The 16,055-nt window shown below is 44.5% G+C and overlaps 1 protein-coding gene across 11 annotated transcripts in view; it reads left to right on the top strand.

Annotated features, from left to right (window-relative positions):
• The window catches only part of RDH11 (retinol dehydrogenase 11), a 49,258-nt gene that overhangs the window by 30,394 nt on the left and 2,809 nt on the right, over nucleotides 1–16,055 (top strand). Inside the window, exons 1-8 of one of the 11 annotated variants that reach the window (XM_081513484.1) lie at nucleotides 5,951–6,443; nucleotides 6,929–7,013; nucleotides 7,565–7,663; nucleotides 8,499–8,617; nucleotides 10,107–10,262; nucleotides 11,681–11,785; nucleotides 12,988–13,197; nucleotides 15,072–15,261. In XM_081513484.1, the coding sequence (XP_081369610.1) occupies nucleotides 8,503–8,617; nucleotides 10,107–10,262; nucleotides 11,681–11,785; nucleotides 12,988–13,197; nucleotides 15,072–15,261 (776 nt within the window). In that variant the 5' untranslated portion in view covers nucleotides 5,951–6,443; nucleotides 6,929–7,013; nucleotides 7,565–7,663; nucleotides 8,499–8,502. Of the gene's footprint in view, nucleotides 1–5,929; nucleotides 6,444–6,928; nucleotides 7,014–7,564; nucleotides 7,664–8,498; nucleotides 8,618–10,106; nucleotides 10,263–11,680; nucleotides 11,786–12,987; nucleotides 13,198–15,065; nucleotides 15,262–16,055 lie in introns of those variants that run through there. The other 10 variants (XM_081513479.1, XM_081513480.1, XM_081513478.1 and 7 more) reach the window with 10 other exon arrangements.

Genomic DNA, 16,055 nt, shown 5'->3' with positions numbered 1-16,055 from the left:
CTACCAAGTCTAGAAGTCTATTTGAATTCATGCTTATCATAGTTTCATTTTCTCCTAAAATGAATTTCTCCCTAGCCCATTGTCTCCTGCTTTCTCGGGGATCTTATTCTATCATTTACCTCCTATCTTCTCTTGCTCTTTCCTCTGTGCTCTTTAAAAATACTCCTACCAGGGAACTCCCTGGGGGTCCAGTGGTTAGGACCCTGTGCTCTCACTACTGAGGGCCCAGATTTGATGGGAGAACTAATCTTACAAGCCACTCAGGGTGGCCAAAAATGAACAAGTAAATAAAAATGCTCCTACTATCCCACCTTCCTTTCTCTTTCCCAGTTTCAAAAGTTGGCTACACTTTGTAACTTTCTGCTCACCCCACAGCCACCTCCAATCAGACTCCCACCCCACCACTTCTCTGAAGCTGTTCTCCCCAAAGTCACCAATGACTGACACAACGCTGAATCAAGTGGGCAAGTCTCAACTCATGTTGCCTGACTTCTCAGTAGTATAGCACACTTGATCACTACCTACTTCTATTGTTCACAGTTTTTTTGAGGTATAATTTATATGCACATGTTAAAATTATATAGTTTGATGAGTTTTGGCATTAACATATGCTTATCACACAGTCTATCACCACCATCAAGACAATGAACACATCCATCACCTCCCAAAGTTTCCTTATTCCCCTTGGTAAAACCTTCCATCCCTCTCTACTTCCTCCCCTCTGCCCCCATTTCCAGGAAGCCACTGGTCTGCTTTCTGTCATCACAATCTATAACCTAGAGTTTTGCTTTTTCTAGGATTTTATATAAATGGAATCATTTTGGTCTGGCTTCTTTTACTCAACATAGTTACTTAGAGATTCATTCAGGCTGTTGAGTGCATTCTATTCTTTATTGTTGTACAAAAATCTATTCTTTATTATTGTTGAGTAATATTCACTGTGTGGATATATTACAATTTGTTTATCTGTTCACCTGTTGATGGACATTTGGGTTGTTTCCTATTTTTTATTATAACACAGAAAGGTTCTGTGATCATTCACATGCAAGTCTTTGTAGGAATAAACTTCCATTTATCTTGGGAGATAACCTAAGAACCATATGATAGATGTAGGTTTAACTTCCATTTAACTTTTTAAGAAATTAAAAACTGTTTTCCAAGTAGTTGTACCATTTTGCATTTTCAAAAGATGTGTACGAGGGTTCCAGTTGCTCCACATTTTCATCAATACTTGACATGGTCAGTCTTTATTATTTTAGCCATTATTGTAGGTATATAGTGGCATTTTATTGTCATTTTAATTTGTATTTCTCTAAGGACTAACGATTTGAGCATTTAAAAAATGTACTCATTTACATCTATATATCTTTTTGTTGGAGTATCTGTTCAGATCACTTGACCATTTAAAAAACTGGGTTGCTTTCTTAATCTTGAGTTTGGGGAGTTTTTAAAATATATATTCTGACTACAAGTCCTTTATCAGACATGTGATATGTAAATATTTTCCCCCAGTCTTTATTTTTCAAAGAACAGAAATTAATAATTTTGATAAAGTCTAACTTATCAATTTGTTAGTCTATGGATTATGCTTTTGGTATTGTACCCATTTCTTTAAATGTCTTTATAATGCATTCTATTACACTACATCCACTGGCTTCCCTCTGGTGTATGCGTGTGTGCTCAGTCGTGTCTGACTCTTGCGACTCCATGGGCTGTAGCCTGCCAGACTCCTCTACCCATGGGATTATCCCTGCAACAATACTGGAGTGGGTTGACATTTCCTCCTCCAGAGGATCTTCCTGACCCAGGGATCAAACCCACGGCTCCTGTGGCTCCTGCATTGACATATGGATTCTTTACCACTGAGACACCAGGGAAACCCCTCCTTCTGGTGGCAGTTATCAATGTATTGCCTGTCAGATCTAATTCCTCTTTTTTGCCTACTCTGTGAGAGTGAAAATAGACCCTTTAAATATCCTCTTCTTTGGCTTGTGGCAGGATGTTAAGCTTTGTCAATAGATGGCACTGGAGAGACACTGAAGAAGGAAAGGGGTTTGGTGCCCTAGCTCTGTAGACTTCTGTAGCGTGCTTGGCTCCTGCAGTGCCAGACTCCTGTGATCCACACAGCTTCTCCAGTGCCTGGCTCCATCATCATTCAGTTGCTCGCGCCCTCCCCCAGCAACCTTCCCGTCAGGTGGTTTCGTAGCAGAGTGCCCCCAGTGAGACATCTCCCTGTGGGACAGCTTTCCCCAGTATGGTGGATTTCCATCAAATTCCACTAATGCAGCAGAAAGTGACTTCTTTGCCATTCAGTGTGCTATATGCTCTAATAAGGTCTGGGCTCCAGTCTGGAAGTGGAAGGGGTCTTTTCCTTGGGAGTTCCATCTCTGCCCCAGATAGAAGCTATTATATGTTGTACTGTGTTGTATTATTTATATTATACCTGCTATTAAAGCACAAGCCAGAACCAAGATTGCTGGGGGAAATATCAATAACCTCAGATACACAGATGACACCACCCTATGACGGAAAGCTAAGAGAAACTAAAGAGCTTCTTGATGAAAGTGAAAGAGGAGAGTGAAAAAGCTGGCTTAAAACTCAACATTCAAAAAACAAAGAACATGGCATCCGGTCCCATCATTTCATGACAAATAGATGGGGAAACAATGGAAACAGTGACAGACTTTATTTTCTTGGGCTCTAAAATCACTGCAGATGGTGACTGCAGCCATGAAATTAAAAGACACTTGCTCCTTGGAAGAAAAGCTATGACAAACCTAGACAGCGTATTAAAAAGCAGAGATATTACTTTGCCAACAAAAGTCCATCTAGTGAAAGCTATGGTTTTCCAATAGTCATGTATGGATGTGAGAGTTGGACCACAAAGAAGGCTGAACGTCAAAGAATTGATGCTTCTGAGCTGTGGTGTTGGAGAAGACTCAAGAGGCCCTTCGACTGCAAGGAGATGAAACCAGTCAATCCTAAAGGAAATCAGTCCTGAATATTAACTGGAAGGACTGATGCTGAAGCTGAAGCTCCATTACTTTGGCCACCTGATGTAAAGAGCTGACTCACTGGAAAAGACCCTGATGCTGGGGAAGATTGAAGGCAGGAGAAAGGGATGACAGAGGAAGAGATGGTTAGATGGCATCACCAACTCAAAGGGCATGAGTTTGTGCAAGCTCTGAGAGATGGTGAAGGACAGGGAAGGCCGGGGTGCTGCAGTCCATGGGGTCACAAAGAGTAGGATGACTGAGTGACTGAACGACGATGACAACTTGCTATTACAATTTTAAATATTGGTCATATTTTTTAGCTGTTCTTTTAATCTTCTTTAGAGTTCTCTTTACTCATTACTAGCCCATGGGTTGGCAAACTGTCCCACAGGCCAAATACAGCCCACTGCCTGTTTGCATAAATAAAGTTTTATTGGAACACAGTCATGCTCATTCATTTACATATTGCCCTACAACTGTCTTCATGCTACAATAGCAGAGTTGAGTAGTTACAAAAGAGATGGCCCCAAAGCCTAAAATATTTTTCTCTACAAGAAAAGTTTAACCACCCTTGTACAAGTCAGTTCATTATTCCAGGCCCCCTTATGTTTAGTAGTTCTTCATATTAAACTTTCCCTGTTCAAATTTACTGTGTTACTTTCCTAATTTGCTCAGACTCAATCTAACATGTCTCCAACCTCTCTATCCCCCTTTCACAGACCATTTCCAGGCTTAGCTTCCTCTAGCTATCCTATAACGTGAGTGCTCCTCAAGGCCCTCCTCTCCTTTCTCTAACTTCCTTTCCAAATGACTTATCTGCTTACCTATCTTCAGTCATCGGGTCTGTGGAATTAACTAAAGAAACCTTGGTTTTTAATCTAGGTTCTATGAATGAAACTGCATGCAAATTTTGTGTGGATGGACAAATGTGCATATGTTTAAGAAGTCCTCTGGCCTCATCTTTTGGCACAATGGCTCAAAGGGCACAGACCCTGGATACAACCTGCTTAAGTGTGAATCCCAGCTCTGCCACTATGGCCTGGGCTAACATATTTAACCTTGCTATTGTTTCAGTTTCTTTGTCTATAAAAGAGGGAAAATTGTAATATTAATACCTACCTCAGAGAGTTGTTATGAGAGATAAAGTAGTTAATAGATATAGAGCCCTTCCCTGGTGACCCAGACGGTAAAGAATCCACCTGCAATGCAAGAGATCCAGGTTGGATCCCTGGGTCGGGAAGATCCCCTGGAGAAGGAAATGGCAATGCACTCCAGTATTCTTGCCTGGAGAATTCCATGGACAGAGAAGCCCAGTAGACTACAGTCCATGGGGTCGCAAAGAGCCGGACACCACTGAAGCAGCTTAGCACACATGGCACATAATAAGCACTATATAAGCATTGGGTCTTATTGCCATTTCTGGCACTGCCCCTAGCCTCTGTGGCCTAAATATACCAATGTTTTCCATTGTTCTAGTGGCCCCTGTTTTAACTATGTGCACTCACTCAAGTCCTCTGCTTAGAGAATTCTTGCCAATATGTTGCTTGCCCACTAACTTCTGACCTTCTTCAGGCTTCAACTCAAAGAGGTTGAGTTGTTTCCTCAAAGAAGTCTTCCTGATTTCCAGATCAGAAGGGATCTCCTGCTATAACCTCCCAAAACTTTCTCTATTTCCCCTTGTAACCCTCACAATTTATTCATAGTAATCACTTGTTGCCGAGGTAATTTCTCCCTGGCTCCTTCCTGGACCTCAGCACAATGCCTAATACGTTGCAGGAATACCATAAAGTGAAAGTGTTTGTTGCTCAGCAGTGTCCAACTTTTTGCGATCCCATGGACCATAGTCTGCCAGGCTCCTCTGTCCATGGAATTCTCCAGCAAGAATACTGGAGTGGGTTGCCATTTCCTTTTCAAAGGGATCTTCCCAACTCAGGGATCAAACCGGGGTCTCTTGCATTGCAGGTGGCTTCTTTATCGTCTGAGCCACCAGGGAAGCCCAGGAATACCATAAACATTTGTCAAATAAATGAGCGAATGTATAAGGAACAAAACATGGGACAAATATTGTTTCTGTTGTTTAGTCTTTAAGTCGCTTCCAATTCTTTTGCAACCCTATGGACTGTAGCCCACCAGACTCCTCTGTCCATGGAATTCTTCAGGCAAGAATACTGAAGTGGGTTGCCATTTCCTTCTCCAGGGGGTCTTCCTGAACCAGGGATCGAACCTGTGTCTCCTGAATTGGCAGGCGGGTTCTTTACCATTGACTCACCAGGGAAGCTTATTCAAATATTAGATAACCCAATAATTAGCGTGTGACAAAATCTGATGACTATTAGATAATCAAATTTGTATTGTGTGAAGGAAATATTCTCCTTGCCAAGTGCTGTAAAACACACTGGTTTAAACTGAGCCTGGAACATGTGTCTTTCAATCAAATGGAAATGAACTGTCCAGAAGAACCAGAATACATTACTGAGTGCAGTCAGGAATCACAGACAGATGATGACCTAAAACATTTCCCACCTGAAAACATTCATTCTCTGGAAACAAGAAAGTCCTCAGATGGCAGAGCTAAAAGGAGTGACTGACCAGGGAACCTGCTTATTCCCAGAGAATTTCCATGGCTTTATTCAAGACAGGATTAAATACTTGCCCGAGTAGGCAAAACCAACTGTGCTAATCTGAGAAATCCACTGCTACCCTGGGAGTTAAAATAACTAACCCAAGTCTTCAGGAAAACTATATTCTATCTTCAGTTAACACTCAAACACCAGGAAAATTATACTTTCTTTTTCATGATATGTTTTTATTTCATTACAATTCAAAAGACATGAAGTGATTCTCCTGTAATGTCTTCAGGGACGGATTGCTTCTGCTCCTTTGGGTGAAGGAATCCCTCAAGAATTTCTCCCCTCCCCGCCCCCCCAACCGTCAGACTCCAACCGCTCCTCTCCGGTGTAATCAGCCTTAGAACATTTTCCTGACGCCAATATTTGACCGCTAGAAGAAACATGCGGTAACCGACTAACCATAATTAGGGAAACCTGAATCAGGGTCTGGGCTTGGGCACCAGGGTAGAGAGGACTGGGGAGATTTCACGGTGGCCAGAGGGGCCATGGGAGAGCTGGTTGGATGATCCTAAAGGTCCTAGATCCTAGCCGGTTGGGGGGTCCTTGCTATCTGGGGCAAGATTCAGCTTCTCTCGGCGTCTGGAAACTAGGAGCGCACATGCCAAGCTTCGGACTACATTTCCCAGAAGGCTCTACTCCCCCGGGTTGTCGTATTTACTAGGGCGTGTCTTGGAGGCGAGGCCTCAGTCGGCGAGCACAGCTGTGGCATCTCGCTGCTGCTCCAGCAGCCGCACCTGCCTCCCGGCGAGATGGTTGGGGTCCTGCTCCTGCTCCTCCTTCTCCCCTTCCTCCTGTACATCGCTGCACCCCAAATCAGGTCTGTGCAAATGTACTGCCTTCCTCTTAGAGAAATCTTCGGGGCGCGGGGCGAGGGGGAGACATACATCCTCATCGAAGCTCTGAGCTTCAAAAGGAGGACAGGAAGACTCCCTGCGGGGCTCCAGGTAGGGGATGTTCGGTGGGTCGGAGGAGGTCCAGCTGCCCGGAGAGAAGACGGCGAGATCAGGAGACCCCCAGGTCGTGGGAAGAGGCTGCAGTCCGGAGCACCCTGCTTTGTTTCCTCGGTGCCAGTCGTGACATCTGCAGCCCCACTGCTTGCTCTCTCGTTGCCGTTGGATTGGCTTTTCCTCTGGGCAAATGCTGTAAAGGAGAGAAATGAAAGGGTTTCATCACTCTTGTCTTCTAACCTGCCTTAGCAGCAGAAGTATGGGGTGGGGCGGCGTGGGGGCGGGCGGTCCCGAGTCTTGCCCTGGGGTTTTGGGGGTGAGGATGAGAGGTTGAGGGTTGTGGTCTGTTCACCAGGTGATATATCAGCCAATCGCTGGCTTAGTGCCCCAAGAGAATCAGCAGCGAGTTGCCGGACAGACAGCCTGCTGATTGGTTCTGAGTAAGTCACCAGTAGTGACGGTGGGCCTGTGACTGCAGAGAACACTCCTCCCCTCGGTACGGATTGGATCAGGGGGGAGGGAGATGCGGTCAAGGTCCGACTGGAACTGGAAGGCGCGCTAGATCATCCTCCGCCGTTTCTTACACATTCACCCCTTCCTTCCTCGTTCCTCTCCTCGCTCGAGCCGCTTCTCCAATTTTGTTGTTCCTTCTCTGAACTCGCCGCGCTCCCACCTCTAGCAGCTCACACGAGTGCGATACTCGGATGAATACGCTGCTTTTTCTCTCTTTTCCGCCACAACATCCTCTGACCCACACAGAATCTCAGCGAAACGTTGAACCTGGCGTGCTGCAGTCCATGAGGTCGCAAAGAATCGGACACGACTGAGCGACTGAACTGAACTGAAAAATACTGCTCATATCTCAAAGAGATTTTCCTAATCAAAGTTATACTCCAAGGGTCATGTTCCCAACTTACCAAGCTAGGTCATGGGGGCTGGACCAGAGCTGGACTTTCATAGTTGGTTGTCTCTTTCTTTCCTGCTGGTTAAGGAGAAGGAACAGCTGGGTTGAGGTCCTCGTGGGTGCTCCTGGAGGAGAAGCGGAATGGACGTGGGAAAACTGAACGGGGAGGATTGTCTGAGGAGAAAGGTACCCGCTGGTGGGCACCTTGCTTCCTTGTTGGCCTGTTTGTTCTAAGCGAAACTGGAGTGGCTAGAAATGTGTGCTTTGCAATTTTCAATGAAAAATTTAAGTTAAAAAATGCGTCTCCCAGTCAACTGCTTCTTTTAAATTGAGTCCCCAGGCTTTGCAGAGAAAAGGACAATCTGAGACCTAATACCTGTTTATGCATTCATGCCTTTGGGGAAGTAGGGTAGTGTATTGCTTAGGAAGAAGGACTTGTATTGATTAAACCAGGACTGGAATCTCAAGTTCTGCTTTGTACTTATTTACATCATGTTTTGCCTTATTTTTAACTGTGTTCACGTGTAGGAGGCTGAGAGGGAGGGTGATTCGTTTCGTTTTGTCCCAGGTTGACAAGCTTTCATAATTTTTAACTTTTTTTGTTGGGTAAGCTGTTTTATTCAACCATAAAGGCCATAAAGTGCCAGTTATGGACCGATTAACATCAGTGGACCAGTTCTTTCTTTTTCTAGGCTGAGTCTTGTGATTTCCTCAGCCCAAGGAAGAGCTCCACTAGGAGCTCAAATACTCATCCAGTTCTTGTTACTGCAAGGAGCTAAAGTTGCCCTTACAATAGAATCATTTTTGTCCTTAAGCAAGAGCAGAAAAGATTTGAACAAGAAAGTCTTAAGAGCAGAAAACTTTTGTTTTCTTTCCTCCAGTCTTCCTTCAGTCTGTAAAAGGGCAGCAGTAGAGGGAACGAAAACAGCCGTCAGCCTTGGGATGTGTAGATATGGGGGTGTTGCAGGAGCCTCTGGCTAAGGCAAAGAGAATGAAGAACTGATAACTCCTCTGTCTGCAGGAAGATGCTGTCCAGCGGGGTTTGTATATCAACCGTCCAGCTTCCTGGAAAAGTGGCTGTGGTCACTGGAGCCAACACAGGCATCGGGAAGGAGACCGCCAAAGAGCTGGCTCGAAGAGGCAAGTCTATCTGCTTTCAGTTCCCTCCTGCTACTAGTTTTTTTTTTTAATTGAAGTATAGTTGATTTGGGGCTTCCTTGGTGGCTCAGGTGGTAAAGAATCTGCCTGCAATGCCGGAGACCTAGATTCAATCCCTGGGTCAGGAAGATCCCCTGGAGAAGGGGATGGCTACCCACTCCAGTATTCGTGCCTGGAGAATTCCATGGACAGAGGAGCCTGGCGGTCTACAGTCCATGGGGGTCTCAAAGAATTAGACACAACTGAATGACTAACATCCTTATAGTTGATTTTACAATGTTGTGTTAATTTGTGTTAATCACTTTGTGTACAGCAAAGTGCTTCAGTTATACATACATTCTTTTTTATATTCTTCTCCATTATGATTTATCTCAGGATATTGAATATAGTTCCTTGTGTTATACAGTAGGACCTTGTTGTTTATCCATTCTATATGTAATAGTTTGCATCTGCCAACCCCTAACTCCCAATCCATGCAACCTCCTCCCTTCTTCACCTTGGCAACTACAAGTCTGTTCTCTGTGTCTGTGAGGCTGTTTCTGTTTTGCAGATAGCTTCATTTGTGTCATATTTTAGATTCCACATGTAAGTGATATCATGTGGTATTTGTCTTTCTCTTTCTGACTTAACTTCACTTAGTATGATAATCTCTAGTTCTATCCATGTTGCTGCAAATGGCATTATTTCATTCTTTTTTATGGCTGAGTAGAATTCCATTGTATATATGTACCATATCTTTTTTATCCATTCATCTGTCAATGGACATTTGGGTTTTTCCTTGTCTTGGCTTTTGTGAATAGTGCTGCTATGAAATAAAGGTGCATGTATCTTCTGGGATTATAGTTTTGTCCAAATATATGCCTAGGAGTAGATTTATGGTTCATATGGTAATTCTATTTTTAGTTTTCTGAGGACTACTTTCTATAGCGGCTGCACCAACTTATATTCCCACCAACAGCATAGAATGTTTCCCTTTTCTCCACACCCTCTCCAGCTTTTGTTAGTTGTAGACTTTTAATAATGGCCATCCTGACAGGTATGAGGTGATATCTCATTGCAGTTTTGATTTGCATCTCTAATAATTAACAATGTTGAACATCTTTTCATGTGCCTGTTGGCCCTCTGTCTTCTTTGGAGAAACTTCTATTTAGGTCTCCTGCTTGCTACTGCTATTTTATCCCTTGCCATGATGACCATTTTCATTATTTCCTCCTAGGCTTGGCGTTCAAGAACATCTGAAGGGCCCCACTGCTCTGCTGGTCTGAATGTTGTACATGTTCTACATATAATGGACATAATGAAAAGTGTTGATTTATTTTTCTTTCCTGATTTATTCATCAGATACCTCTTTGTGAAGTAGGGGTAATCCCTTTTTAGAAACAAACAGTAGAAAATAATATTTAACATTAGAATTAAGTCTTTGATGCTCACTCAAAAACAGAGCCAACAGTTTGTCTCTCTTATATGACAGGAGCCCGTGTGTATTTAGCTTGCCGGGACGTGCAAAAGGGGGAATTGGTGGCCAGAGAAATCCAGATGATGACAGGGAACCAACAAGTGATTGTGCGGAAACTGGACTTGGCTGATACTAAATCTATCCGAGCCTTTGCTAAGCGCTTCTTAGAAGGTAAGTGTCCAACTAGGGACTATGCTGTAGGTCTTGTAATCAACATGGAAGACTTAGCTAAAAGGAAAAGATTCCTCTCCCTCTCTGACATCTAGAAATGCTAGACAAAATACCATCAAAAACTTCTGATTCATAGCAGAACTAATTAGTAACAAAGGAAAATCCTCAAGAGGCAGGAAAAAAAGTGACTTCGAAAAGTCATAGCAGACTTCCCCAGTGGTCCAGTGGTTAGGAATCAACCTGCCAACCCAGGGGACACGGGTTCGATCCCTGGTCCAGGAGGATCCTGCATGCCTCGGGGCAACTAAGCCTGTGAGCCATACCTACCTAGAGCTCATACTCCATAACAAGAGAGTAGCCCCCTCTCGCCACAACTAGAGAAAGCCTACACTCAACAATGAAGACCCAGCAGAGCCAAAAATAAATAAATAAAAAAAATTCACCCAAAAATGTCATAGTAGTGCATAAGAACTAAAGCCAAAAATCTCATATGTGTACCAGAACTCCATATGGGCTTTAAGGTCTGGAGTCCAAATATCCGTACAGCGATAAGAGATGAGGCCTCAGGATGTTGAGGACTGGGTTGCTGTACCTGAGGCTCCACGTCAGGCTGGGATCCACAAAAAGTCATCTGGTCCATGGTACAGGGGCTTAAAAAAAAACCCAGTCCAGCTGCTCAAGGATATGACAAAGAAGCCTATCATCTCTCTAGGAGGTGGATGAATAAAAGGTCATCTGCAAGAAATTAGAACTTCAGTCTGACATCATTTATGGGGGCGGGGGAATTTCATTCATATCACTAACTGATGCAAGAAACATGAGCTGAGAAATTAACATAAAATCCTGTAGTGTCACATGAAAAGCAAGTCCAAGAGCACCCTGTAGACTTTTTCCCTCATAACCCAGGGATCTAGGCCTCCCAAGGAAAACAGCTTCCACTGATACATGCTTTTAGACAAAAATTACAAATGATATGAAAAAAAAAATCATAAGAGAGTTGGCAGTTGAAAGAGAGGTGAAATCAGTGTTTCTTTGGGGGCCTGAAACTGAGTGGCAGGGAGGCACACCAAACATCCTGTTTTTCCCTTGTTTTGGAATTTCTCATTCAGCTGGGGAAGTCTTTCTGTTGGGAGAGATAGACAGAACACTTCCCCAAAGCAGTGAGTCAGTAGGACCTGAATTGAAAAGATGGGAAAGGCCATTTGGTTGTGTCACGTGGAATTTTTCCCTGTAGTAAGAGTATGTAGGATTCAACTAGCATCTTAAAATGAAAAACAGTACAAAATTAATATGAAGCAAAAATAGAGGAAAGATTGACGCCATGCATCCCCCTTTTCAAAGCATGGGTGTGGGGCAGATGTCAAAGATGTAACAGCCGTGGCTGGCTACGTGCACTCTCCGTCTCCTCTTCCCTGCAGAGGAAAAGCACCTCCACATTTTGATCAACAACGCAGGAGTGATGATGTGTTCCTACTCCAAAACAGCAGATGGCTTTGAGATGCACATGGGAGTCAACCACTTAGGTAAGAAATCTTGTCTTATCACTAAGCTAAAGGGAAACTTAAGTTCTCATTGGAAAACTTAGGGTCATATGGCACCTTCTCTGTGGTGTGAACACAGAGAAGTAGGCCAGAAGTAGGCCAGGTCCTGTGGTATGGACCTCTGGGCCATAACAGACCATAAATATATTAATTTAATAAATTGTGCAGTCCTGCCAGAAAGCTCAGGCTCCCTTGAGGTTCCCCCCATTTTTTAATCTGTGTTTCACATTCAGTTTAACGTAATCTAATTGGAGTGGGGGCTATGTTGCTTTCTTTGTAGCCACCCTTGTGGCATGAAATGGAGGCCATCGGCTCTTAAGCAGTTGTTACTGAGTCCAAGCTCACTCTGCTCACTGCACGATAGGCCAATGAATCCGAGAGGCGAGGTGTTGAGGCAAGGAAGAGACTTTAATCAGGGAGCAGGCAGACTGAGAAGATGGCAGGCTAGCGCCTCAAAGTAACCATCTTATCAAGGTCTGGATGCCAGGTTCTGTTATAAACCAGAGATGGGGATAGGTGAGGAAGCAAAGTAAAAAAACCATTAATCTTGCAAACATCTGCTGGAATGGCAAGCCTCAGGCATGGGATGTGTTAATTTCTCCCTTCCTGTCATCCACAGGTGGACAGGGTTCTGAACAAAGGCACTGTTAGTTTGACAGCCAGGCAGAGGGGCAGGATTCTCTGAGGCAAACCATTCTGTATGATTTTAATAACAAAAGCAGTAAAAAGCAAGTCAAAGAAACAGTTCCATCATGGGGTCAGAATTGGCTTCCTCCCTGCAAAGGTAGTGTTATTCAAAGTTGGAATAAGATATGACTTCATATTCAGGAGGGCTTCCCTGGTAGCTCAGCTGGTAAAGACTCTGCCTGCAATGCAGGCGACCTGGGTTTGATCCCTGGGTTGGGAAGATCCCCTGGAAAAGGGAACTGCTCCCCACTCCAGTATTCTGGCCTGGAGAATTCATATTCACGTAATCTAGACCTACATCACAGAAGGATGTCTCCTGTCTTTGGCTGTTCCTGTGACCCTCAACTCTCACTGAACTTGTTCTGTAATTGATAATGAATTAATGAAGCAAAAAGCTTTATTATTGGATTCTCTGTCTCCCATAGTGGAGCCCGGCTCACCACTGCTCCCTTCACCCCCACATTGGCCCGGAAATCTGTTAATTCTTTTTCTCATAGGTCACTTCCTCCTGACCCATCTGTTGCTAGAAAAGCTGAAGGAATCAGCACCATCGAGGGTGGTAAATGTGTCTTCCTTAGCACATCACCTGGGAAGGATCCACTTCCATAACCTGCAGGGTGAGAAGTTCTACCAGTCCGGTCTGGCCTACTGTCACAGCAAATTAGCCAACATTCTCTTCACCCAGGAACTGGCCCGGAGGCTAAAAGGTAAGCTTAAAAGAAGTGAGTATGGAGACATGAGTCAATGGGAAGTAACTAAAAGTCTCAGGAATCAGAGCTGTTTTCTGGAGCCCATCTGGTGGACAGCAGCTGCTTTCATGGCTCTGCTTGGGTATAGTTTTAGCAAACAGCCCACAAATGAATGTTGGAGGTGACGGGGGAGTTCTGAAAGCCTGGCTTTGGCATTTACTAGTTGCACGACCTTCAGCAAGTTGCTTAACTTTTTAAGACTTAATTCCTCACATGTAAAGTGGGACTGCTTCATGTGTTATTGTTATGATTAATTCAAGCCTCATGAGCAAGTCAAGGTTTTTGACTTATAGATAGAATGGAAGGACCAAAACTGGCACTGGCTGCAAACACTAGGGTGAAACAGATCCTGGGACTATGGAGAGTGACGGGGTCTCCCTAACAGCAAAGGGTCAAATAAAAGGGAAATGTATGCTTGAGGAAGGGAGTCTCCAGACACAACCAGAGGTCCTTAGCACAGTCTACTCTGGATTTCCAATAAAGAGTAAGGAAATCCAACGTGGACAATTAGAAGTGCTTAGACTGGAGAAGGCAATGGCACCCCACTCCAGTACTCTTGCCTGGAAAATCCCATGGACGGAGGAGCCTGGTGGGCTGCAGTCCGTGGGGTCGCTAAGAGTCGGACACGACTGAGCGACTTCACTTTCCCTTTTCCCTTTCATACATTGGAGAAGGAAATGGCAACCCACTCCAGTATTCTTGCCTGGAGAATCCCAGGGACAGCGGAGCCTGGTGGGCTACCCTCTATGGGGTCGCACAGAGTCGGACACAACTGAAGCGACTTAGCAGCAGCAGCAGCAGACTTGAGGCAGGCAGATCAGGCAAAACGAATCAGACACAGGCACTTCATCACTGGAACAGGAGGATCAAACCACATGAACAGCTGTGAGATGGGGAGGAAAGTCTATGCCTAGGGCATGATATCCTTAATCAGCTGTAGATGGATCAGGGGAACTGGGTGGTGAAAATCAACCAAAAGTTGGTCAGGGTGCTAGGGAGGCATAGAAGTGGAAAGATGGGTCCAGCTGTGAGGATCAGACAAGAGCAGAGGATACACAAATAAGGAAACCTGATGGATGAGGATTAGGTAGGAAACAAGCCGTGATGCAAAGAAAGAAACCTGGGCATGATGGAAGAGTCATTTATTCAGCCATTCAATAGCCACGTATTCAGGGCCCATGTTATACTACACACTGGATTAGGGGCCGGAGGTGGAGTGGTTCACATCCAACAGGAGAGAGAAATAATTAGCAAGTTTTTATCCAGCTGTCCCACGTAAAATGAATCTAGTGATGGTGAATAATTCTCAGTGTGAAAAGTTCCAACAATACGGAACTCTACAGTTAGAAACGAAAAACCCCCTTCACTTATTCTTCTCTGTCCCTCTCCTGCTTCCCCCCGCCGCCCGCCCCAAGAAACCACTGTCAACGACTTGACGTGCACCTCTCCAATTATTTTCTTGTACGTTTAACTGTGTATATACCATACATAAGGAACTTATATCCTAACACAGTATTTTAGAGATCTTTCCATGTAGTACTGGAGATTTACCGCCATCAGTGAAAAGGCAGCTTTAGAAAGGGAGTGATCGACAATGTCAAGTGCTTCTGAGCGGGTCCTGGCTCTGCCGCTTCCTAGCAGGTAACAGCCACGCTGAGCCTGAATTGTAATCTGTGAAGTGAAGGTGTACATTACTGTGAGGAGTGCTGGTGATGGCATCAGGAGAACAGAGTCCACTGCGGGCAAATGTTTGTTCACGTCTCCTGCCCTCTTTGGCCATTCGGCAACATCAAGTCCTGTCTTCCCCTTTCTGTATGGCTCCCTAGCATCAGGGTCTGGCGTCACGGTGTACTCTGTGCACCCTGGCACAGTCAACTCTGAACTGGTTCGGCACTCAGCCCTCATGAGATGGATTTGGTGGATTTTCTCCTTCTTCATCAAGACCCCGCAGCAGGGAGCCCAGACCAGCCTATACTGTGCCTTAACAGAGGGTCTAGAAGTTCTCAGTGGAAATCATTTCAGGTAAGAATGTGTCTGTTTTTGAAGATGGCATTTTATTGCCTATAGGAGATTATTTGGATTTGTCTGATACACTATATCCTTTTTAAAAAAAATTATTTATTTATTTATTTTGGGGGGGAGCTGCACTGGGTCTTCATTGCTATGTACAGGCTTTCTCTAGATGCAGCAAGCAAGGGCTGCTGGCATGCGAAGCCTAGGCTTCTCATTGTTGAGCCTGGGCTCGAGGTGTAAGGGCTTCAGTAGTTGTGAAGCATGGGCTTAGTTGCTCTGGAGCAAGTGGGATTTTCCTGGACCAGGGATAGAACTCGTATCACCTCCATTGGCAGGCAGATTCTTAACCACTGGACCACTAGGAAAGTCCTGAAATACTATAGTCTTTTTTTTTTTTTTAATAATTTTATTTATTTTAGGCTGTGCTTCAAGGGCTTTTCTTTAGTTTCAGCGAGCTGGGGCTACTCTCTAGTTGCGATGCGTGGGCTTCTCTTTGCAGTGGCTTCTCTTGCTGTGGAGTCTGCGGGCTCTGGGGCAAGTGGGCTTCAGTAGTTGCGGCAAGTGGGCTCAATAGTCGAGGTTCCCAGGCACTAGAGCACAGGCTCAGTAGTTGTGATGCATGGTGTTAGTTGCCCTGCAGCATGTGGAATCTTCCCAGACCAGGGATTGAACCTGTGTCTCCTGCATTAGCAGGCCAGATCCTTTACTGTGGAGCCACCATGGGAGCCCCCAAAATGGTATAGTCTTAAAAATTGTTTCTCACATGACTTCAAAGATCGTGATTCCCTTTACTCAATCATTAA

This window comes from Giraffa tippelskirchi, chromosome 7 (genome assembly GCF_054371585.1).
Source record: "Giraffa tippelskirchi isolate mGirTip1 chromosome 7, T2T-mGirTip1v1.2.pri, whole genome shotgun sequence".
Classification (NCBI taxonomy): Eukaryota; Metazoa; Chordata; class Mammalia; order Artiodactyla; family Giraffidae; genus Giraffa; species Giraffa tippelskirchi.
This window is presented reverse-complemented; position numbering and strand designations above follow the sequence as displayed.